Raw genomic sequence first — 26,026 nt, forward strand, 5'->3', positions numbered from 1 at the left:
ACATTTCTACTAAGCTGCACTCAGGAAATTTCACTGCACTGGAGCAGTGTTCATACAGCAAGCTATTGTGCGGCAAACTTGTGCATTGTCAATTCACACCCTGGCTTGCTTATCAGTAACTCGCAGTGTAGGCAAGCCCTAAGAGTTGTGAAAAACAAACAAAAGGGCCAGAGTCTCAAGTCCAGCTCTTCTGTGCCCAATGCAGGTTTATGCTTTCTGTTCCTGGTCCAGCATCAGTCTGTCCTGAGGCACCATGGAGCAATAAGGGGGGAGGGATAGTTCAGTGGTTTGAGCATCAGCTGCTAAACCCAGGATTGTGAGTTCAGTCCTTGAGGGGCCCACTTAGGGATCTGGAGCAAAATCAGTAGTTGGTCCTACTAGTGAAGGCAGGGGGCTGGACTCAATGACCTTTCGGGGTCCCTTCCAGTTCTATGAGATAGGTATATCTCCATATAAGAATATAACTAGAGGGCTGGTGTTAGTGCCACTGGCTGCCTACCACCCCAACTGGATGGTTCAAGCAGCTAGTGAACAGGAGGGTCTAGATGTGCCTGTCTAGAGATACCCAGCCTCATCCCCTTTAACTCAGATCTATGCCACCTACAGATTCACCATGCTGGTGGAATGCTCAGACAACCAATCTGCCAGCCCTATAGGTGCTTTGCTCTAGCAGGCCACCTACAGCGCAGCCAGGATCTGACTAAAAAGCTCTTCCCTCTCAAGTGCTCATATTTCAAATCTCTTATATCATAATTACACCAGTTCTCTAATTCTCCATTGTCCTCCAGCAAACATACGTTGGAAAAATCTGATGTTTCTCACGAGAAAAGCAAGCAAGAGAAAAATCATTGTCTTTAAGGGTTGCATTGCGGATCAGAAAAAATAAAAAAGGGCAAACATTTTTTCTCTTTCATGGGTCACCTGTAAGAACATCAGGTGACCCAGGTCAAACCTAATTAAAACTCCAGAATTTATGCAGAAGTCAGCAGACACGTGGTTAACTTGTCCTCGTGATTTACCTTCTTCCAAGTCATACCACTGTTGCCAAAATCCACAATAATCCCAGTAACAGAACATTATAGCAACCAGGAGAACACAACTGTTAACATACTGCATTTTAGACCCCTGTGAGGATAGAAAAATTGGGATCCATATCCAATCTGCATTCACAATAATGAACTTGTGACCCACACTCCACCTTTTATATGTATTTGCATCTGCACCCGCACCCAGTCCCACTGTTGGAGCCCTGTGCATATACAAAAATTTGGATCTGTATCCAGTCGGCAAAGATAGTAAACAATACAGCTGCATCCGCAGACGCAGCTATCCGCAGATATAAAGTGGATACTTGTGGATTTGCAGGACTCTATATCTTTGCAGGTCAGGCATCAGAAAATGTTCAAGTAATTAACTGAGGCTCTTCTATTAATCAAATATATTTGAATGGTGCATTAGAAAATAAAATCTGTTGTCTGGTTGCCATACAAAGCATTTTTGAGAACAAGATCTAGAAGCAAAATTTAGTTTTTGAACACAAACTAATACTATTTTTAGGTCAGGTTTATAAATTATTTTCTGGTTACACTACTTAGTATATACAGCTGTAAGCTAATATTTATTGTTACAGAATAAAGGAATGTAAGGGAACAGAAGATGGAGTCAGAGGTTCAAATTAGTTATTTTCAAGGCCTGCAAGGAAGAAAAGCCTGGGAAGAGTTTCCCATTCTTAAAAATATGCTTAAGATATTCCTCTGAGAGTGATTTATAACTTATGTCATTTTGTAAACCTTTCCAGCTGCCAAAACTAAATTTGCTTTAGACTCTGTCCAGAATTGCAGGGTCAGTGAAATAATATAAAATGTGTTCTTGTCCCGTTTTCCAAGGATAAATACAGTTTCCTTTGCTTTACCAAGAAAATAGCTATTGTACATTCGCCTATATAAATAAAATTCGTATTGTTTAACCTTATTCGTTTTGTTTCTCTTTGGCAGCATCTACACCACAGATCTGATTTTCTCCTAACTGAACCAGTGAGAATGAATGAAATTAAGCACAAAGACTGCAAACCTATCATGCTGACTCATGTTCTGAACCATTGCAGTTTCCTCCTGTCCATTAAACGTTTTCAATTGCACACTGGGTGCTTATCCCACAGTTCCTGACACATCTATAAGAACTGGATTCTGGGACTATGGTACAGTAGCAGGAAGTCTATCCATTTCAGCCCAAATTGTGTTAATGCTGTCCACGCTGCATTGAACCAGTTTAGACTAAACCAGCATTTAGCTAAAAGCCAAATGTAATCCCAATGGTATTTGGTTGACTTGTTAAATGTATAGAGCATGTGTGTACGGGGAGGATTGTGTTTTAGGTCGGATCACATAGTTCTCAGCAGAGTACACATCTGTAATGTAGACAAGACCTTAATGACTCATTCATTTGGGTGTTTCTAAACATGCATGCATGCATGCACATGCAACACACACACACACACACACTTCTCACTAGTTAGCAAGAAAAAGGTAAGCTGACATTCTTCAAAAAGGAGACAGGATGGGATGTCTCTCTAGTCCTAGGGCCTGGAGATACAAGCTAGTCCTCAACTCAAATCTCCCAATTAGCTAAAATCCAAAGAGTGGGTTTTGATTTTTTTTCTTTTAAATATCTTTCAAAACTTAAACAGATGCTTAGCCTGACTTCTATATGTTAATTAAACCTCAGTAAATATCAAGCTTTTACAAATCAGTGCTTTATGTATTTAAACTGCAAGGGCTAGATATTCCTTTTAGTTACACAGGTATAATTTTGAAGCAAGTCCATTGACTTCAGTGGAGTTATGCTGCTGTGACTGAGATCAGAATGTTTACCCAAGTGTTCAGTACAAAGCAATAATGAAGTAAAAAGTTTCATACCTGCATGTTTTCCCTCATGTCAGTGGCCTCTCGTAATGGATGCACGGCTAGTTTAAAGATATCATCTATAATCTTAAGGCTTGTATTCCTCAGCATGGTATACTCGCTTCCTTTCTTTCCTATTCTCACCGACAGACTGCGCTTTTGTGCTTTTCCTCCTCCACTTCGATTAGTTATTGCAATGTGAACAAAAAGTGTAACATGCTCCATGATATCTCCAACAAAGGAGTGCAAGGGTATATGCCGATATCCAGGCTGTAAACATTCAAGTGGTATGGTATACTGGCCTATAAACTCATCACCAATATAGTCATCATCCAAAACAACAAAACGGATCATGGCAAGTTCTGGTAGATTTATCTGGAACTCAAAGCTTTCATCAAAAATAGGATTGTCACTGTTTTGCTGAACAGTTTTAGTTCTTTGTTCTGCACAGTCTGCAGGAATTCCATGAATTTCTATGCAAACATATGGGTCTATGACATCCCCTTTTGCACAAGCTCCCTTGGGCTTTGGAAAGTTCTGACCACTGATAATTTTGACATGTAGAACTTGAGGAGAGACCCCTGGAACAATGCCCTTTGTATTTGCACTAAAGTAAGATACTGCATCACGCATAACAGAAGGTCTAAGGACATAGCCACATCCCCCATTCTGTAAAAACCAGCCAGTATGTAGATCCATCATTGGTCCTGGAGTCTGATAGTTCATTGCCACTATCTGACAACCACAATTCCAAAAATCTTGGGGATTTAAGTTACTAGAGTCTATCCTCATAGCACTTGGGTATATCCTAGACAAAAATTTCTTGTTGTAATTGACAAAATCCTCTGGATACTCGTTTGCAATTCTACTGGCCTCTGCCTCACTGAAAGAGCAGATTTCCCAATAATTCTGACTTTTCATAGATACCACAAAATCTTTGTACTGGACAGACTTGCATATCGATACTAAATCGGACAACTCTCTGCACAGCCAGATCAGCCTTGGTTCATTCACATAATCTTCAGACACTCTTCGAGATATTTCAGCCTCTTCATCTTCATCAGTGACTTCTCCTTCTAATAAATCCTGGTCAGAGGAAAGCTTCTTCCCTTTCACAATGATCTTCATTTTCAATTTCTCAGGTGATGGAAGGTAGGCTTCTGATGGTAAAGGTGCTTCTGTGTAGAGTTTGTTTCCAAAAATCATCTTCATGTGTTGAACCATTACTTTCTGTTGTTGTATTGAGCAGTAGTTACCCAAGCAGAGAATGAGAGGATACTCTGAAGTAATGAAGGCTAATTTGTTTATTACCTCAATAACATTTCGAAAGGCAAGTGGTGATGTCATGCTATTACGGTTACAAATGATGGGCTCGTTATCGGGACCATCACAAACATCAAGTTCAATACTCCTACAATTCATTTTTAAAGCCCTGACATAGCCATTGATATCAGCTGGCCCTCTAAACTGGTCTTCTATTAGATAGGTATTGTGAGATGCATTGATATAGTAATGTGATAAAGGCTGAGTCATATCCTGGACAACTTTTCTGTGCTCAGGGTCAAAAATATCACATTCTGGGGACACCAAATACTGAGTAAATCCATCAATTGCAAGAAATCCCTTTAACCGTCCTTCTTGAGAAAGTTCATACCTGCGGATAATGTCTAGACACATTTCTTCAGTTATATGAGCAACTCCTTGCTCAGCTTCTAAAAAAAGCATGAGGTCATTAGCATCCAAATATTCTTTGTTTTTAGATATCTGCACTAGTAAGAAATAAACTTCAGGTCTTGTGCAAAGTTCGCTGAATGCTTCACAAAATTCCTCTTTAGTTACTCGAGTTGTTAGTTTTTCTTTGCTTTTCTGGATTTCCTTAAATTTTAACCTAATTTTTGATTCCTTTAGGGTAGGATTAAGCTGTTTGATTAACTCTACAGATGTATCTTCTAACATTATGCCATTACCATCAACATCTGCAGCTTCAAATACAGTTTTTAGCCACACAAACCGTGGGGTATTCTGGCTGTTTTCCATCAAATCCAGAGGTTGTTTACTACGAGAAACCAGGTAACGTAAACCTGACACCCAAATGTTGGCCACATCAGCTGAATTGGCAACCAGGTCAAGAGACTCGTAGTTCTCCCCATGAATTACAGAGAACGCACAGTCTTCACTAATCTGGTCTGCAAGTCCATTGTTCCGGAATGTTTCAGTGTTCTTCCCTAGTCTTATCTCTTTTACAGCAGAAATATCAAGCTTAGCCTTGTCCAGGTCTTTCTTGGAAGGTTCCCAGCGAAGAGCTTGCAAGTCAGTGTCTAGAGTAAAAAAACGATTATAAATGCGGGAATTTGGACGGACTTTCTTCAGTTCACACCCAGCCTGCATAAAGCTGATACAGTCACTAGCACTGCTTATTTTCTTCTCGGATGGCATGCTGCTGAAGGACACAGTTTTCTTCCTTCCACATTTTTGGTTGGAAGGATCCTGTAAAATAATTTAAAAATAATTAAGTACATTTTCTTCGGCCCTTTGTCACGTGTATATATAATATACAAAGCATAGCTACCTTATATTTGTTTGATCATCAAAACATAAAGCACAATCCCTTCCCATAATTCAATTCTCTACTCAGTTATAGAATATAACTACACAGTGTCTTGCTTGGCTGCAACAACACTGCTGTCACAATCACTCCTGAGAAGCATACTGGGAGAGAGGGGTTGTGGACAATCAAGGTAACTGGAGGAGTTGGGATTGGGGAGGGTTCACTGAGCTGTGAGAAGCTTCACAGTTATGGAATTAACCTGGAGGGTTGCTATGGGGATGAAGAGAGCGGGGGGAGAGCCTAGAAGAGCCTCGAGGGGCGGGGGGTTGAGGTAGAAGGGAAAGCCTGGGTAGGTGAGAGATGGCCTTGCCCACATTCTGACCTGCTTTCCATTCCCCTCCTTCAGTGTTGCCCTCTCTCGCCATATCTGGTGTTTCCACGAAGCCCCAGCCGCTGGCGTCAGGGGAACCTGGGAGACTCGCAGGGGTCACTGACAGGAAGGTGCGTTTCCAACACCGCAGGCTGCAGAGAACAGCCTAAGAGCACGAGTCGAGCCCACCCTGACGGCTCAGTGACCAGAAGGGAAAGAACAACAGGCCTCACAGGCAGAGCCAGGGTAACACCTCGTCACCCGAAGCCAGCCCGGTCGTTGAGGGGTCCGGGAGCCCTCTGGGCTGGCAATGCTGCGTTCTGTCCCGGCCCCCAGCACGGGCTCCTGCCTGTGCCCCGTCAGGCCCTACGCACCAGGAGGGCGCCAGCCTTCCCTCTCAGCTCCACGCTGCCTGGTAACGGGAAGGAGGAGGAGAGATCAGCCAGGTGGGAGGCAGAGAAACTGCCTCATTACCTGCTCAGCAGGCACCACAGCAGCCCCAGTGGCCAGGAGGAGCAACTGCAGCCCCAAAACCTCAGGAGAATTAGTACAAAAAATATAACCTCTCTATAATCCTTGAAGCTCACAGGCTCTGTTTTTCAAATAAGGCCTCCATGTTTGTGTGTGCTATTTTGTTCCCATGCCGTGCCGGTAGAGAGCATGAATGAAACACAGGCATAAAACTGTTGGTGCAATTCTTTAATGTTGCAAAACTGTGCCTTCCAAAACAATGACCTCGTCTGAAAACCAAGCCCACATTTCTTGCACTGTAGATCTGATCAGAAAACCAAATACTCAGTAACATAGTATCTTAAGGATCCCACCATGGATCTAGATGACTTTACCTCTTAAATTAAATCCCAGCATATACTGCTCTGTAAGCAGTATAAAAACTAAGTACAAATGTTTGCATTCTTGGGATAGGTATTTTGAGGAGGTAGGTCATTATTAACGTTTTCTGTTTTTGAAGTATTTGCACTTTACTGTCCATCTTATATACAGCACCCTCCACATTAGCCCATTCAATAATATCTGAAGTGTTATCAAAGAAATACATCCACCATATTCAAAGCCAACTGGCTCTATTGGGAACAATTACAAAACCTCTAAACTTTAGTATTAAAGGTCTTTAGCTAATCTGTCAAGGCAATGAATTAAAACATTTAATGACAGGCAAAATTACTCTAGCCATTTATTGTAGCATTTAGTATGCTAATTAGGATCAAAATAGGGAGAAAGAAAGTCAATGAACCCAGCACATTAGTTCAGCCTTTTTTTTGCATTTCATCAGCACATTTTTCTGTTCCTGAGTCATCATACTGCAATTTAATATATTGCTGGTATGAAAATCTTTAAGCAACAGATGCTAATGAGTATAAATGAATGCAGCCAATTATACAGCAGTTTGTATAAGAGCCTTTTCTTTCCCATTTTTAGATTTTTAAAGAAAAAGTTATTTAAATTTAAAACAACAACATGTTTGTGGTTTTTAGCAAAATCCATATGAAATTCCGTATCTCGCTTGTAGTGGAACAGGGTAGATTCCAAAACCAGGAACCTGAACCTACTTACAATGATTTCAGCGGAAGCAGGGAAAACCTCATACAGTGTTGCCAACTTCTGCAGTTTTATGGTGAGTCTTGTGGTATTTGGTGTCTTTCACACAATGATATTAATAGGCAGCAGGCTTAAAACAAGCAAAGGAAGTACTTCACACAACACAGTAAAACTTGTTGCCAAGGGATGATGTGAAGGTCAAAACTATAACTGGATTAAAAAAAAATAGATAAATTCATGGAGGATAAGCCCATCACTGGCTATTTACCAAGATGATAAGGGATGCAATTCCATGCTCTGGGTGTCCCTAAGCCTTTGACTGCCAGATGCTGGGATTGCACAACAGGGGATGGATCACTTGGTGATTGCCCTGTTCTGTTTATTCCCTGAGAAGCATCTGGCATTGGCCACTGTTGGAAGACAGCATACAAGGTGAGCTGCACCATTGGTCTGACCCAGTATGGCCGTTCTTACTTTATGTTCTTAAAGACCCAGCATCTGTAATCAAAACATTGAATGGCAATCTCAGCTTTCAATTAAAATAAAAGGTAAGTTTCTAGTCCTCATGGTTGTGGGGAAGTGGTTGAAAACATTAAACAAATGCACTATAAAGGCTCAGAAAGCAGAAGGCATATGAAAAGTACCCAATGTGTGGTGGTGGTTTTTTTTTAAAATTTCATGATTTTTAAGCTAGTCTCATATTTTTGGAGGGGACACATGATTTTGGAATGTTTGGAGGTTGGCAATACCACTCATTCATTTAGAAAGAATTCACATTTAAAGTCTTCTTAAATAAATACAGTAACTGAGACATTTTTGGACTTTGAATCTACAGCAATCTATACAATGATGGAGGTACTCTGGGCCAGATCCTCAGCTGGGGTGAATCTGTCCCACTGACTTCAGTGGAGCTCTAAAGATTTATCGTTTTGTCTTTGCCAGAGAGGGCAGCAAGATTTGCTACAAAACATGCTCACCAATTGGCTTCTGTGGAAAACACACAAGTCGTTTATTTTTAGTTGTGAAATGGCTGTGGTTTTTGATGGCAAATATACCTTGAGTCAAACTAATTTATTTTAGGTGACAAAAATAATGGGTCTTCCTGGGACCACTGAGTGCTGCCTTTAATGGTTGCTCTTTATCTTTAGGGTTTATTGCAGAGAGTTTTTAGTTGGTGTCATACAGGCAATTTTAAATTGTAGAAAAACAGTGTTTGCTCTCCATGGAGGACTTTTTCATATCTGTTTATCAAGTCAATCAATTCAAATCTAATCCTGGGGACTAATTATGTAAAACGAGCAGGATTTGGATGTTATTGCAACTGATATGATTATTTTAATTGACATTAACAACTAATCACTCTAATCTACAATACAATACATGGAGGAGAAAACAATGCAATTTACAATTGTAAATTGATCCAAGAATGAGCTCATAACCACTCCAGGTGTTCCTTATTTGGTCACTATTGTATGATTTCTTTGTAATGCTTTTAAAATGAAGCCTGAAATTTGTATATAATTTCAATTTAATAAGGCAGTTTTCATTTCAAAATGTAATCATCAAAAACATTTATTCAAGTTTTGCAAACATTAAATGCTCAAAAAAGTGTGCCGTTAATCTTTTTTAAACTATAGCTTTATTAAATCTCAGGGAGAGGACATATTTTCTTCTGGAGGTACATGCTTACCTAACATTAAGAAAAGAATCTAATTTACATTCCTCAGTTAGTGGTGGAGCGGGTTCCATTAAGGACATTTCCATGAACTATCTATTTTGTTGTTCCATAATTTGTTTATTTAAAATAAAAAGAGCAAGATTTACTAATAAATCAGCCTGCTTCCATCTGTAAGTAAGCATCAAAGCATCCTGATAATTAGATTTTATTTCATGCAGCTGAATAAAATCTAGTTAAACAAAATAAAAAACCCAAAACAAACAAAATGTGTTTCTTCTCAGAGCAAGCCAGACCCTGGCCTCTGCTCTTGCACCTTTACACTGCTCTAATGGGGCAGCTAAGGATTCAGTCAGTGTGATGTAGCCAGCTTTCAACACTAGGGGGATGATACAAGATGGAACAATTTAGAGGAGCGTCTGGACTGCTCTTAAGTTATGCAAGGGGTCAGTTCAGTACTGCTTGTCCCAGAGACTGGAGAAGAGCAAATGGGGCTTGAAGCCAACTCAGGTCCAGTGTTGAGTTTAGCTCAGGAAGACCCAAGGCTCAGGGCCAATATAATTAGTTATTTTCTTACTTTATGTCTCTAATAAATTCAATTCCTATGTTTTATTCTTCTAACAAACAACATTAAACTACAAATACTTTTATGTTGCAATGTCTCTATTGGCTATAACTTCTGATCTATGTCACCTTTCACTCGGAACTAAATACAGGAATGATTATAGACACCTAACAAGCTAAAAGGTGCCAAGAGCTTATGTGTATGAATAGCAAAACTGTGTTCTTGTGCTAAATGCCCAAGGTATTCATGCTGCAGACTATCAGGAAACTCTCCATTGTATTCACCTACAGAAGAACAAATCTTCTCTTTTATTAATCCAAAACACTCACTCAGTTTAAAAGCACAATGCGATGTTTACTGAATCCTTGAGATTCAGAGTGTATCTTTCTCAGAGACCTTAGATAAAGCAAAATAGAACTTAGCAGGTAGTATGCACAGTAGGACTTCTATTCACCCCTCACCTTTCCACTCCTTGCATACCACCAAGGAGCATCTGTACTAGCTCCACATAAGCCAGTGGGGAGGGCTTCAATGGGAGCAGGTCAGAAGAGCTGCCACAGGATTTCCAGTGGCCCTAACACAACAGGCCAGTGACAAAGAGAGGCTACCAGCACTTTGAGTCCTGAGGGCTAGAAAAAAGGCTAGGGGGGAGGAGGAATGCTGTCCCCAGCTTGGGGACAAATTTCATCCCCAAAGCCCTGTCCACTTTGCTCCACATCAAGCCTGATGACTCAGGCTTTATCCAATGAAATGCTCATCTCTAACAACTCTACTATAAAAGCTTTGTAACAAACAGTACAGCAGTGAACTCCTGCAGTTACTTTCATGCACCAGTGACAGTTTTTTTCCTTCAGACAGTTCACTGAGTCAAGTCTGACTTGGTCAGTGGTAATTCTAGCTTTATCATCTCAATCATAATAGCAGCATCAGGTTGCCATAACATACACAGCTCTGAGTGACTTTTCAAAAGAAAGTATTTTTTCCTAACTATAGGCCTACACTTCCTCCACATTTCTCCCATTATAGATCCAAACTCATCTTAGTCAAACACAAACCTAGTGTTCTCCCTTTTCTTACTGGAAGGGTGTCACAAAGCTGAGGGGGACCAAATCTCATTCCTCTGGGTGTAAACTGACCTCCGCAGGGTTCAAGCAGATCTTTTTCTTCCCTGTGTACAGCAATGCACACTAGAGTAGACGGGTGTATTTTGGGAGGGATGGGGAGTTACAGCTTCCTCCAAAGAATCATGTATTGACTTCTACCAAAGCTTGATTTGATGGTCCATAGATCTGATCTAGTATGTCAACTTTTAAAATGCCATACACAAACAATGAATCCAGAATATGTGCCTTTAAGTAATATTTATTCCAGCAGAACCTCAGAGTTATGAACTCCTCAGGAATGGAGCTTGTTCATAACTCTGAACAAAACATTATGGTTGTTCTTTCAAAAGTTTACAACTGACCATTGATTTAATATAGCTTTGAAACTTTACTATGCGAAGAAAAATGATGCTTTCCCTTTAGTTTTTAGTAGTTTACCCAAGACAAACCCAAGAAAGAAACCAACAGGACTCCACTGGCCATCACATACAGTCCCCAGTTAAAACCAGTAACTGCACACCACAGCATAGTAATTCTAGCTCAGGAACCAATCCATGCAACAAACCTCGATGCCAACTCTGCCCACATATCTACACCAGCGACACCATCACAGGACCTAACCAGATCAGCTACACCATCACCGGTTCATTCACCTGCACGTCCACCAATGTAACATACGCCATCATATGCCAGCAATGCCCCTCTGCTATGTACATCGGCCAAACTGGACAGTCGCTACGGAAAAGGATAAATGGACACAAATCAGATATTAGGAATGGCAATACACAAAACCTGCAGGAGAACACTTCAACCCAACTGGCCACACTATAGCAGACCTTAAGGTGGCCATCCTGCAGCAAAAAAACTTCAGGACCAGACTTCAAAGAGAAACTGCTGAGCTTCAGTTCATCTGCAAATTTGACACCATCGGCTCAGGATTAAACAAAGACTGTGAATGGCTTGCCAACTACAGAACCAGTTTCTCCTCCCTTGGTTTTCACACCTCAACTGCTAGAACAGGGCCTCATCCTCCCTGATTGAACTAGCCTCGTTATCTCTAGCTTGCTTGCATATATATACCTGCCCCTGGAAATTTCCACTACATGCATCTGACGAAGTGGGTATTCACCCATGAAAGCTCATGCTCCAAAACATCTGTTAGTCTACAAGGTGCCACAGGATTCTTTGCTGCTTTTACGTTTAACATCGTACAGTACTGTATTTCCCTTTTTTGTTTTGATTTGGGTTTTTTGTTTGTTTTGTCTCTGCTGTTGCCTGATTGCGTACTTTCAGTTCCAAATGAGGTGTGTGGTTAACTGGTCAGTTCATAACTCTGGTATGTTACTGTATATTTAAATGGATTAATCCTTCATAGTTTCACACTTTCTGAGCTGTTTTGCTTTTGTCCCTTATTAGGAGTGCTTGTCTCCACGCTATATTCAGATTTAAATTTGGTCTATACAGCACTGTGTCTCTAGGAAAATATTTAAGATAATTGCCGGGGATCTCAAAGGCACCTATAAGAGCCACATATATTTGACTATAGACATGTCTTGAAATCAAAAAGAGGAATACTTCAGAGCTTCCTTCTACTGAAAACATACAGTCTCGAAGAAGGGGAACCAAAACACCAACTGTAAAGTAGTGTTTATAAGCACTACTGTTTTGCCATGGTTAAAAAACCCCATAAATAAATTCAGACCAACTGAACTGATTCATCTTAACTTTTCACATTTTGTAAAAAAAGAGAAAGCAATAACTTAACGGCGATTTCCCATCATAAGAGCCTTCATGCAAGACAAAAAATATAAGTGTACAGAACACTATTTAGGAAAAGTCACTATTCATAATTAGTGTGTGTACAGCTTACTGAGGGTGCATAGAGAGGAAAATCCTATATTCACTATAGGAAGCAATAATGCTTTCAAAGTGCCAACATTTTTCAAAAGTTTCTACAGATTTGTGTTGCTCAATTTTTTGGGTGCCCAACTTGAGACCCGCAGAGCCTGGTTTTCAGAAGGGAAGAGTTCCCACAATTCCAGCAGCAGTCAAGAAGAGCTTCAAGTGCTCAGAACCTCAGAACCACAGGCATCTCAAGTTGGGCACCCAAAGACTAAAGCACCTCAATGAGTGCATATTTTTGAAAATGTTGGCCTATACCTTCTACTACAAAACAGATTAAAACACATGAGTCTAACTATATCATATATAATTGTTTACTTACAAATGAAATAATGGTTTACCAGACGCTGACCCATCATAACCTCTTGTGACTATGAAATGATGCCTTGTCCTTTTATGACCCATCTCTGTGGGGTTCTCTTTTGTGGACTTTTCTGAGCAGGGAATACTTACATATTTTTCTTCTGTATAGAATACTGAGTATTACTGAACTCCCAATTTGTCTTTTGATAGAATCCTTATCTATAATTATTGCAAAGGCTTAAGAATACCTTTTAAAATGAATTTAAAACATTTGTATAATTTCTTTAAAAAGTGACACTATAGCTCTAACGTTGAAAATGCCTACGTGTTGACACTGCCCTTAGAATTTGCTTCACATTTGAGTGAGAATACTAACTAATGGAAAAGGAAGGTGGGACAAACATTGTAACCATAACACCAGCCCAGAAGAGGGCAACTAATGTGGCATTCCATTCCTAATGAAAGGGAACAGAGTTTGGGTTATGCTCCTGATTCCAAGTTTTGCTCAGGGATACAAAACAAGGAGCATAGATTTTCAGAGATGGAAAAGTTCTACTATATAATTGAATCCATCCATCTGCAAGCGAGGGATTAAAAAGTTAAAAATAAGATTAAGTGATTCAGCTTCCTACTACTGCTGTGCAGTAGATGTGGCAAGTTATCAAAATATAATAGAAGGAGAAAATGATTCACGTTAGTTAGGTGACTTGTCTATCAGAGCTGAGATTTAGAACCTGGGTCTTCTCATTTCCAGGTCTTCACAATAACCATGAAACAATGATTCCTTAGGCCACAATCTTAACACTTACGCACACGTTTAACTTCAAGCAGGGGAACAATCCTACTGAGTCCAGTGAAAGTTGAGTACATGTGCAAGTGTTAGCAGGCTCAGGGCCTCAATTTTCAACTGATTGTCTCAGAGGAAAAAGGCTGCTTCCGCTCAGATTTAAGCTGGTTACCAGAATAGAAGAAATTCTATTATCAAACGTACCCTCTTCGTCAGAAGTACTGAGTATGTAAACTTTGGGATCAGTGAGTCACTGGTAGCTGTGGAAAAACTCTACCCTACCCAGTTTAACCTCTGACCAACCTATATTTTGCCATTTAAATCATAGCACTAATAGAAATAATTACAAGGAATCCACACATACACACAAAATGTCTCCTCCCCCCACCAAAACTAATAGAATTCAATTGTCAGGTCAGAAGTCAAGAACTAATGCAGTAATACTGATCAGACAATGACCCTACACGTGTGAATCCCAAACTCATATGCTTCTTTAGCCAGAAATTAAACTACATCAAATGTATCTAACATGTCAATAGCTATGAAGCTTCCTTTAAGAAAAACAGAAGAGCAAAAGCATCACTAATGGCAGACACCTAAAGTCCTTATAGAACTGTAGGGCCTCTGCGAGGAGAGCTGACATTTATTGCTAAATGCTGAGAGCTAAACTTGCTAAGTACAGTTAAGATCAGTCTGCAAATCCACTTATCTCTCTCAGAAACTAGTAGCATTTTTACTGAATGATCTTGCTCTTAAAAGAAAAGCCTTATTCTAATCTCTCCCACTTCCCAGGAACATGGGATCTAAAATAATTCAAAAGCAGTCTCCTCTGTCCTTCAATTATATGGTGATAAAATAAGCATCCTGAATCATACATAGGTTATGGAATACAATGTGATTTATTTAATCAATAAACTGGTTAAATAACGTACTTCCAGGGGAAGCACATTAAGTCTATTGATACTTTAACGGCAAAGGAGTATTTTGCTTATTTGGAACTACTGCAGGTGCTCAAGTGGTATTCAAGATACAATTCTGGTCTTTGTAATGCTTAGAGGCTTAGGTTACTTGGTCTCTCCCCAAAGAACCTTTCACACTTCTGTCCCTTCTCCCCACCAGATTGTGGATCGAGAGTTTTCAAGGAAGATCCTGTGGCACAGTGTAATGGAGCTCAGCCATGGGGCTATCATGAGCAGTGTACATAGCTACAAACAATAAAAGTGCTCCTCATCATGATGGTTAGATTCTAAAGTATCCCTTTTAAGTTTCAGCATGGTAGAACAACTACACTGTATACTGTTCTTTCTCAAATAGCTCTGAGTGCTGGAAATGCTTGAGAACAATCATTTTCATCTGGGTTTATCAAGATCCTGGACACAATCCTCATTCAATATCCCAAGGGTGTCATGTTGGTCATTTTTTTCACATAGCAGAGGTAGGTGCACCAGAAATACTGACATGACATATGGACTTGAGATAGTTCTACTGCCTAAATCCCATTCAATCACTATGCATTACTGCCTGGGGACAAATTTCTCTCTCTCTCTCTCTCTCTCTCTCCCCCCGCCCCATATATATATTTTGTGTGTGTGGTGGAATAGCACAATATATATAAACTGGCATATTGTGCAGGATCAGACCATTTTATAAAGGTGAAAAAAATGTTCATGTTTGAAATTTGCTTTCAAATATACCCAACACACACAACCACCTGCCTGTTTTCAGCCCTGCTTTGTGGTCATTTCTGGAGTAATATACAAGGAAACCATCAAGAATCAAAGCAAGTAGATGAGGTGGTTTTATAACTGTATAAACCAGAGCATACAGAGATTAAGTGACCTGCCCAAGATGACACAGCAAGTCAGTTTCAGAGCTGGGATTGTGGCACAGGTCTCCTAATTTTGGTCCTGAGCTCAAGTCCACTAGACTACAGCTGTTCCTTAATAGTGAGAGAGAAGGAGGAGAAGGAGGCAAAACAGACCAAATACTAGTATATTTAACTTCTGAAATTCAAAATTGGAACAGATATGCATTAGCAGGGAAGGATTCATACTCTGAACCATAAACAGATTTATGGTCTCCAGATAATATCCTAGAACGGCTCATTTCACAGATTTCATCAATTTTCAATATAGTTGCTGTTACTAGAATGAATTAATGGGCAAAACTTTCTATCAAATTTGTGCCAATTTTGACAAATGTTATCTCTGCAGATTTTAAATATCAGATACCTATGACAGTAACAACAAGGAAAGCAAAGAGAAAGACACAAAACCAACTGATCCATTCTTATGACTGTAATGACACTGAGCAGCAGCACAAATCCCACTAGGCTGCTATCTGCATCTTTAGGTGCCTCAATGTCTTTGACAATTTGGACTTCAGCTAATTTAATTGTTCACAGGGTTCCACCCAGATTCTCTCGCACACTCACCATTGTGAAAAAGCAAGGACCCTAGACATACGTTATATTATGTATGAATGAAGGTGTATCCTGGGGAGTGATAGCAGCATTTACAGTAGGCTTCTCAACAAACCCAGGGACCAGCCAGACACAAAAGAAGGAAAGACACAGAGGAAGGAGTGTCATCAGGAGTTTAATAATGGCTTTGTAGTGAGCTTTTCATCAAAAGGGGAGGAAATGTCATTTCCCAGAATGGCCACCCTGAGGGAACTGAAGAATGCAGGCAGGATGCAGACAATGACCTAACAATTCTGAGATACTGAATAGTCCCCACTGGAGAAATTCAACAAGAGACAAAATTATAATGGCTTGTCTGCTTTCCTCTGCCCCACTAGCACTAAAACCCTTTTGAATTTCATCAGAGCACTAGAATTTAGGATGGGGAGAAAAAAAGAGAAGGGAAACTCAAGAGTAAAGCATTTGACACAATTTATTTGCTGTGTCAAAACCAACCAAAGAAACAAACAAAAAAACCTAATGCCAGCGTTGTTCAACCTGCTCAGTCCTAACCTTGAGAAAAGTAGGAAATTTTGTTGGACAAATTACGGAGAAGAAAAAAGAGCAGCACTTTAAAATTCCAACTGGAAATGCTTTCTGGAAATAAGGTTTCCGTAAGGCAAGCACAGTGTTATAATACTAAAACTAATCATTTCATTTAAACCCAGTCCTGCAATCAGATGCAGGTAACTAAAGTCAATAGGTTCCAGGTAGGCACAAGGGTCCAGAGAGCTTTCATTTATATATTTTTTTCTTTCATTTGGTGTATAGGTTGTAACTCCCTGTAATAATGATATCACCTAGGGTCTCAAATTCTGCAACTCCTGTTCATGTTAGTAGCACTTGACTCTGCAAGAAGTCTCATTAAGTCTATGGTGGAAGGTATTGTTCAGGGTGGCTCAGGGTAGCAGAATCTAGCCCTTACTTATCAAGCAATTCAACAAAGATCCACAGAGAGATAACAGATATAGTTGCTCTGTGTGTGTATGCACACCCCTATACAGCCCCACTAAGGGGCTTACATGTTGCAGAGGACTTTGCCTAGCTCCTCAGATTTTTACTCTTGCTGCGTAACAAACCCGTGATTTCATGTATAGTGGCAGAGTTCCTACTATTTATATTTAAATATAGGCTTTTCATGTGGAAGGCACCAAAGGTGAAATTCACCTCCAGCACTCACAAAGCCTAAGAGAACAGGCTTGGCATAGAATTCTGTGTGATTGGGTGAAGTCCAATCCATCAACTCCAACCAGGGGGCAGGCGCTGCTCCTCCACGCAGCTCTGTGGAGATTTCAGAGCACTGGAGACACACTAGTGTGGGTTTAAGTCTCTCCTTGCAAACCTCACTTCACAGTCTCCTGAAGAACCTAGAACCTTTCCTTGCAGAACTGTGCCCCCTCACCCACCCACTCTGCCTGGGCAGTGCAAGTGTTAAGTGGTGGAGGCAGCCTTCAGTGGACATGCCCCTCTTGGGTCTATTTCTCCTTAAAAATGCATAGAGCAGAGAGTTTAATAGAACATCAGTGCTCCTCTGGTAACAAATAAGCCTCCAATTACCTCCTAATGCCCCTCCACAGTGCTCTATTATTCTAAGTCGGGGTGGGCAAACTACAGCCCGGGGGCCACATCTGGCCTTTCAGATGTTTTTCTACGGCCCTCCAGCTCCTGCTGGGGAGTGGGGTCGGGGGTTTGCCCTGCTCCATGCCTGCCGTGATTCCCCATGGCTCCCGGAAACAGCAGCATGTCCCCCGTCCAGTTCCTATGCATAGAGGCAGCCAGGGAGTTCCGCACGCTGCCTCTGTCCCAAGCACCTCCCTGACAGCTCCCAGTGGCCAGGAACCACAGCCAATGGGAGCTGCAGGAGTGGTGCCTGTAGACTGGGCAGTGCACAGAGGTGCCTGGGCATGCCTCTGCATAGAGCTGGAGAGGTGACATGCCGCTGCTTCCAGGAGCTACTTGAGGTAAGTGCCACCCGGAGCCTGCATCCCTGACCCCCTCTTGCCCTCCGAACCACTCCATCCCAGCCTGAAGCACCCTCCTGCACCCTAAATTCCCCATTTCTGGATCCACCCCAGAGCCCGCACCCCTCACCCGCTCCCACACCCCAGCCCCCAATTTCATGAGCATTCAGGGCCCGCCATAAAATGTCCATACCTAGATGTGTATTTCCATACCTTGGGCCAAAAATTTTGCGCATCCCTGTTCTAAGAGCTCCATTTGCTACCATTTGTAATACTTAAAAGTCTCCCAAGGCAAGCTTTTCAGGCCATCCTCTGGATGACTGGAGTCCTGGGAAATGGACCGAAGAGCTCCAGATACTCTAACAGAATCAAAAATGAAGACAGGGTCACTTTTATTCTTCAACTGTCCAAGAAAAGCAGTAACAGGAGGCAATGGAAGGGTGAGAGATCTCAGCTCTAGTGTCCTCAAGGTTTCCATACCAAAGATCTTTTGTTTATAGGTTCTTATTTCTTTAGATTGATACTAAAATTAAAAGGTTCCCCCATTCAAAGCCCAAAGGGCCCTGGCATAAATCGCAAGAAGAAGATGATAAAAATTAGCAGCTTACCTAATAGCAGCCACAAAACTCTGCCCCCTACTCAACTGCCATCCCTCAACACAGACCTAAGTGCTACCAAACCCTCCCCCTGCAAAAGCTCAAGCCAACAGATATACCTTACATCATGACCTTAAGGTCAATTTACAGGAAGGGGGGAAAAGGGGAGCAAGGGGCTTGGTTCAGAAGCTGAGGGTTCCTCAGGAGAATACCGTACTCCACACACTCCCTCTTTTAAATGACAGGGCTTCCAGCTCAAGCACCTCCACATGGCACAGGGAGAGAGCTCTCAAGTAGGAAGGTCCCAAGTTATTTAGGACTTCAAATTTAAAATGTTAGTTTTGACCTAATCTGGAAACTTGTAGGCAGCCACTGTAGGTCACAGAGCTTGGATGATAAGTTTCCCCTGGAGAAGCATTGTTTAACATGCTGGACACTGCATTCTGCACCTCATTAAGTTTCCAGACTGATAAAAGGCATAAATTCCAGGTAAAGTACACTGCAGTGATACTGGCTGGAGTTGACAAAGGCCACGATCATGGTAGCAAGTCCAGCATCTGAAAGAGTTAGTCAGAATCTGCTAACCAGGCGCAAATAGTAAGAAGTATTCCTGCCCCCACTGCTATCATGTTGTTTAATAACATTTATTGAAGAGTGAGATCTAATCTGAAGTTTATTTATGAAACTGGACAAGGGAATGTTCCCTAAAGTTTGGTGACCTTAATTCTGGTGCTAGATTTGCAAGCCAGCCTTGCTGGAAACATAAATTTCTTTTATTCAATGTACTAAGTTCACAAATCTAATCTAAATGAACAGCTGGGTTATTCTTCCTCTAGGCATAATAAACCCTGCATGTTTTGAAATATGTAGCTCTTCTCTTTCACAAATATCTATTTGCTTTCAGCACAGGCATAAAGCAGAAGTGTTATGAACTTCAACAAATAGTCTGAATAGTCAGCAGATAAAATAAAGTAGATCACAGATCAGGAGTTGAAAAACACAGAAGAATCAAGGTTTCAGAGCCATTCTAGTGGTACAGGGAATCACTGCTTGGGAGCTCTAGAGGGAACAGAGCCTGGCTGTAAACGTAAAGTATTGCTAGAAAACTGTGCTTATGCACCTAGGGTACGTCTACACTTTGAGCTGGGGGAGTAATTCCCAGCTTGAAGAGACATAACCAGGCTAGCTTCGATCGAGCTAGCGGGCTAACAATAGAGCATAGCTGCAGCCACATGAACAATGGAAGGAACTAGCTGGTCCAAACATGTACCTGTCTGAGATCTTAGGCATGTACCTGGAGCAGCTAGCCCCTCCTTCCATGGGAACTACATTCTATTTTTAGCCCTCTTGATCAATCAGAGCTAGCCTGGTTATATCTCCTCAAGCTGGGAATCACACAGACATACCCTTAAAAGCTTTCAGTTATGGTGTTACCCTTGATGTAAAAGCTATTGTGCTCTGGGGAATGGGAAAATGAGCACTACAATAACTGCACATTTCAGCATAACTGTATTGCTCTTTTCCCTTGCTAATCAGAGATCCCAAAATGGGCACAGTGAACACAAAAGAACATCTCAGTGATGTTCTGATAAGAGAGAGACTGGGCAATTTCCCACCATCCCTAGTTGTAATAAGATTTGGAAGTGGTCTGCTACATCAGCACTGAATGTGCTGTAGAAATAATCCTAGCTACGTGCAAGAGGTAAAGAATATTAGTGAAAAAAATTCACTTCTAATCTATAGGAAAATCTATAGGACTGAAGATGTAAATATTAGAGAGAGATGATCCTTATATTTTTTTAATACTCTTTTTAAATCAACAGGCCCAGATAACTTGCATCCAAGAGTTTTAAAAGAGCTGGCTAAGAGGCTATGTGGACCATTATTATTGATTTCAACAAGTGTTGGAACACTGGGGAAGTTCCACAGAACTGAAAGAAAGCTAATGTGCCAATATTTTAAAAGGGTAAATGGGACGACTCGGATAATTATAGGTCTGTCAGCCTGCCACCAATCCTGGATAAAATAATGGAGCAGCAGATACGGGACTCAATTAATGTAGAAGTAAACGAAGGTAATACAATTAATGCTAATCAATAAGGGTTAATGGACAACAGATCTTGTCAAACTAACTTCATATCTTTTCTGCTGAGATTACAAGTTTGGTTATCAAAGTCAATACTGTTCATGTAATAAACTTCTTTAAGGCATGGGAACAAATATTTGAGGGCTCTTCAATCTAACAGACAAAGCTGCAACATGATCCAATGACTAGAAACTGAAACTAGGTAAATTCAAACTGGAAATGAGGCACAATTTTAAAATAGTTAATTAACCACTGGAACAATTTACCAACCCACAATTTTTATCAAGACTGGATATATTCAGGGGAAGTCCTAAACCCGGTGTTATACAGGAGGTCAGACTATATGATCACAAAGGTTCCCTCTGCTTTATAATCTAAGAAACTATTAAATTACTCTGTTCTACCCTTTTCAGATGAAATGGTTAAATATGATGGTGTATGGTGCTTTTCTTGTCATGATACTGTTGATTATTATTCAATTGGGCCTGAAATAGGATGGCCAGTTTACTTCACCTGGATTCTTACAACAATCCTCCATGAGTAAAGCATGTAAACCAATAAAGCACCCAATCTCCATAGCGTATTATTTTAAACCCTTTTAAATCAACTTAGCATAAAAATGACAAATGAATAAATAAGCTGAGTCAGGTCATCCCTAGCTCCTAAATGTATCACTGATGCACCAAAACCCAGTGAAACCATAGAATCAAAATAATTTGGTAATTCTTATGTCATTTATAATTGAAGAGGAACTGTAAATTATTAAATAGGTTTTAAACAGAATATATAACAGTAAATTAAACATTTTTGCAAGCAAACTTTGGTTGTTTTAGCTTGTCTATAATGTATGTAAGAAGTGAAACCTTGCCTCAAGCTTGGCATTTAAAAAATTCCCAGATTTCCATCAGAAAAAGAAAAGGTTCAGCACATCTGGTTTCAGCAAAAGGAGGCATAAATACACCTTTAAGAAAAATATTTACCAATTTAGGAGTGTGTCCTTGAGATATAGGAGTTTTTATAGGTGGGTGATACACACCCTCTTGAGTGGTACACATAGCATCTCCATGGAAACACAGGGATACAGATCCCCTTGCATCACTTATCTGAGGGATTAGCAGCTTTTGTATTCAGCTTGGAGAAGAAAGCCATAATAAGTGGGGGGAAGAAGGGGATGGTTATTCACATAGAGCACCTAGCAGGATTGCGGCCTTGCATTTTTCAGGATGAACAAACTGTTTCCCATTTATTTCATCCACCACACACTATTGACAAAATTCCTTACAGAAATAGGTTTAGGGAAGGACTGCTAATTGTTTTCAAGTAATAAAAATATATCTGAAGTATTTCCGCTGTATCTGATATTTTTCCTTCTGTTACGTGCTCAAGTGCATTCCATACATTCAACTCATTTGTACTTTTAACCTCTGTTTTTAATATATACTCGGGCTGAAGTGTTATGCTAAAATTACATATAGACTTGTATCCACCATTTATAATCACAGTATGAAGCGTAGTAAAGGAGTCAGGGAAGTAGTTCTGCATGTCAGCCTTTCAAACACAGTATTGTAACATGATAAAGGGATCAAGAACTGACACCTTAACCCCAAAATACAAATGAGACAGCAATAGCATAATTCATTTAAACTTCTCCCCTATAGATAATACTCTGAATTCCTTTGTGACAATGAGCTGATGAGTCCTCAGGAGTCAGTTCTGGTAGCCGCCCTCACTAAATGTGAATCTAATAGATAGGTGGGCATATGCAGAGTTCTTACTAGCATGAGATCAGGATGGCTGCTTTATTCATGATAACCAGCAAAACTGCGAGAGTTATGCAGGTTACCCCAAATGAGTGCCAGTAACCCTTCATGACAAACCACACCCTCCATAGCCCATTTACTTAAAGAAAAACTATTTTGCAAATATTTTAGTGAGGTGTAAAAAGAAATATTGAAGCATTTATTAGTATCCATGCCCCTGTAAAGTCAGGCTCCCATAGAGGCAGCGTTGCCTAGTGGCGAGAGCACTGGCCTAGGACTCTGGAGACCCGGATTCCATTTCTTACTCTACCACTGACCTGCTGGTTGGTACTGAGCAAATACTTCATGTCTCTATGCCTCCGTTTCCCCATCTATAAAAATGGGGATAATGATACTAATCCTCCTCTGCAAAGTGCTTTGAAATCTACTGACGAAAAGCACTAGATGAGTGCTAGCATCACAAGCTCAACTGGGCAGGTCCTGGGAAGAAAAATTAGTTCCATTTTATAAAAATACAGTGACTGATTACACTGTTATTAGACTCTGTTTCAATTATATGAATTTGTGGTATTACAGGTATTAACAAGCATAAATACTATCTGAAGTGTAATAACAATGTAATTAGTCAGTCTATTATCAAACATAAACATCACATTAAAATAATAAATTTTAAAACAACTCTAAATGCAAGTTCAAATAGATTTTGTACACATAGAAAATACTATTACTATATCAGCAGATATCCCGAAACCTCCCTGGTCTAGAAACAAGTGCTGTGTGCCCTACTGGAAAGCGGGAACTCTTCCGCTCCCACTTTTAAAAGGCTGCTAGATATCAGATTCACAAAGCTATCAGTAAATATTGCCTGTGCCGGGGTTTGGATCTGTAACATCAATGGGCCTTAAGCATGTCCTTAAAGCACAAACCTTTGGTATCTGTGCCTGTGAGATTCTCTCAGCCAGGATTCATTTTATCACCTTTTAGGGAGATTATCTACACTTTCCCAGCGCATCAAAAAAAAAAAAAGGCAAATAAACAAACAAACAAACAAACAAACAGAGCTAGTGCACAATGGAGTACTGTGATGAGATACCATTTACATTCTTGTGTGCTATGCCATCAGATGAGTCCCTGCAACTGAGTAGCATCCATCCATTATACTTGTGTTCACAAATGAATGCTTTGAAGCATTCAGCTAAACACCATCATTACAGAACCACTCCTTTCTGTTTAACATACGTAGCCACAGTACGCAGATGTTGAACTGATATCAGCCAGAAAAAACCTGTGTTATGATGGTACTTATCTTCCACTAGCTGCATATTATTTTCTATATTTTTGCTCTTTTTCCAGAAGAAATCATTTAAAGAGACTCATTTACATTCTTGTCTGACAATCAGAACACTATTAAAGGACACTAACAAAGTGGTTAGGACGTTAGCTTAGTTTGCTTTCTCCTTTTTAACCAATGAACGCAAGCCTACTAGCTACATTATGGGCCTGACTCAGCCCTCCTTGGATTCAATGGAAAGGCTCCCACTGACCAGTAAAGGTAGCATCACACTTTAAAGCTTCAGTCCTGCAAAACACGTCCAATGCTGAATTTTACAAACATACGTGAGCCTAAGTCAGTTATAGTTAAAAACACGGACAAAATGAGTTACTGAAAAATATACTTATACTTATACTCTACTCCGTGCGGATTAGGCCTCAGTTGTGTCCAGTTCTGGGTGCTGCATTTCAGGAAGGATGTGGACAAATTGGAGAAAGTCCAGAGAAGAGCAACAAAAATGATTAAAGGTCTAGAAATCATGACCTATGAGGGAAGATTGAAAAAACTGGGTTTGTTTAATCTGGAAAAGAGAACACTGAGAGGGAACATGATAATAGTTTTCCAGTACATAAAACAGGGGTTGGCAACCTTTCAGAAGTGGTGTGCCGAGTCTTCATTTATTCACTTTAATTTATGGTTTCACGTGCCGATAATACATTTTAATGTTTTATAGAAGGTCTCTCTCTATAAGTCTATATATTATATAACTAAACTAGTGTTGTATTGTAATAAACAGAGGCCTGGGTGCATGTGAGGGGGGGGTCAGGACTCAGGGCAGATGGCTAGGTGGGTGTGGGGGGGGGGTCAGGGTAGGGGGCTGGAGGGGATATGCCCCTATTCCACCCACATACACCCTTCCCCAAGGCCCTGCCCCCACTTCTTCTCTGCCTCCGCCATGACCCCTCCCTCCCTCGCAAGGGCCATCAGCTGATCGGCCGGCAGGGAGGGAGGGACGGAGAGATGGAGGAGGGACAGGAACCCAGCACACTATGGAAAGAGGCAGGGGGGCCGGCAGGACCAAGCCTCTGCCCGTAGGCGTGCGCAGCACATTTCATTAGGGTGTGCACCCAGGGAGCCCTGCCCTAGCCCCGCCCTGCCCCATCCACTCCCTCCTACTTCCTGCCCCGACTGCCCCCCTCAGAACCCCGAACCCCCCCCCGCTCCTTGTCCCGACTACCTCCTCCTGGGACCCCTGTCCCTAACTTCCCCCCAGGACCCCACCCCCTATCTAAGCCTCCCTGCTCCTTGTCCCCTGACTGCCTCCCTAGGACCCTACCAACTACCGGTCCCCTGACTGCCCCAACCCTTATCCACACCCTCGCCCTCAGACAGAATCCTGGGACTCCCATGCCTATCCAACCACTCCCTGCCCCCCACCCTAACTGCCCACCCAGGACCCTCCTTGCTCTCTGTCCCCGGCTGCCCTGACCCCTATCCACCCCCCCCCGGCCCCTTACAGACCATGGGACTCCCATGCCCCATCCAACCCCCCCCGCTCCCTGACTGCCCCCTCCAGAGACCCTCCCACCCCAACCACCCTGCCCAGGATTTTACCCCCCCATCCAACCCACCCTGCTCCCTGTCCACTGACTGCCCCCACCCCTTATCCAATCCCCGAGTCCCCGGACCCCTTACCATGAGGAAGTGGGCAGACCTGCCCCTCCGAATGCTGCACACGTGGCAGCATGGCTCTGGGGGGGGGAGCGTGTCTGCCTCTCCATAGAGCCAAACGCTGCCCTACGGGAGTGGGCAGTCCAGCCCCCAAAGCACTGTGCGCGCAGTGGCATGGCTCCAGGGGAGGGGAGAAGGCAGGGGAGGGGCCGGCGGCTTGCTGCGCTCAGTCCGGTGCTCCGGCCCGGAAGCGCGGACCCCACAGCTTGCCGCGCCGGGAGAGTGGGTCCATTTGCCCACCCCTGCATCTGGGGCACACCCCATGCGCATGCCTACACTTCTGCCCCCTGTCCCCATGAGGGGGGGGGAGCGGAGGGCGGAGAAGAGCAGGCCGGGCTGGGCAGGATTTTTAATGGCACGCTGCTGCCTGCCGGAACTCCAGCAGGCAGCAGTGTGCCATTAAAAATCGGCTCGCGTGCCATCTTTGGCATGCGTGCCATAGGTTGCC

The 26,026-nt window shown here is 41.7% G+C and overlaps 1 protein-coding gene across 3 annotated transcripts in view; it reads right to left on the minus strand.

Moving 5' to 3' along the window:
* PLCL1 (phospholipase C like 1 (inactive)) overlaps positions 1 to 26,026 on the minus strand; it is a 340,709-nt gene that overhangs the window by 49,987 nt on the left and 264,696 nt on the right. For all 3 annotated transcript variants that reach the window (XR_007776506.1, XM_050969473.1, XM_050969472.1), the window contains exon 2: positions 2,916 to 5,387. Coding sequence is in view for 2 of the 3 variants with exons in the window: in XM_050969473.1 (XP_050825430.1) it covers positions 2,916 to 5,387 (2,472 nt within the window). In the remaining variant the exon portion in view is untranslated. The remainder of the gene's footprint in view (positions 1 to 2,915; positions 5,388 to 26,026) is intronic.

The sequence above is a fragment of the Gopherus flavomarginatus genome, chromosome 10 (genome assembly GCF_025201925.1).
Source record: "Gopherus flavomarginatus isolate rGopFla2 chromosome 10, rGopFla2.mat.asm, whole genome shotgun sequence".
Classification (NCBI taxonomy): Eukaryota; Metazoa; Chordata; order Testudines; family Testudinidae; genus Gopherus; species Gopherus flavomarginatus.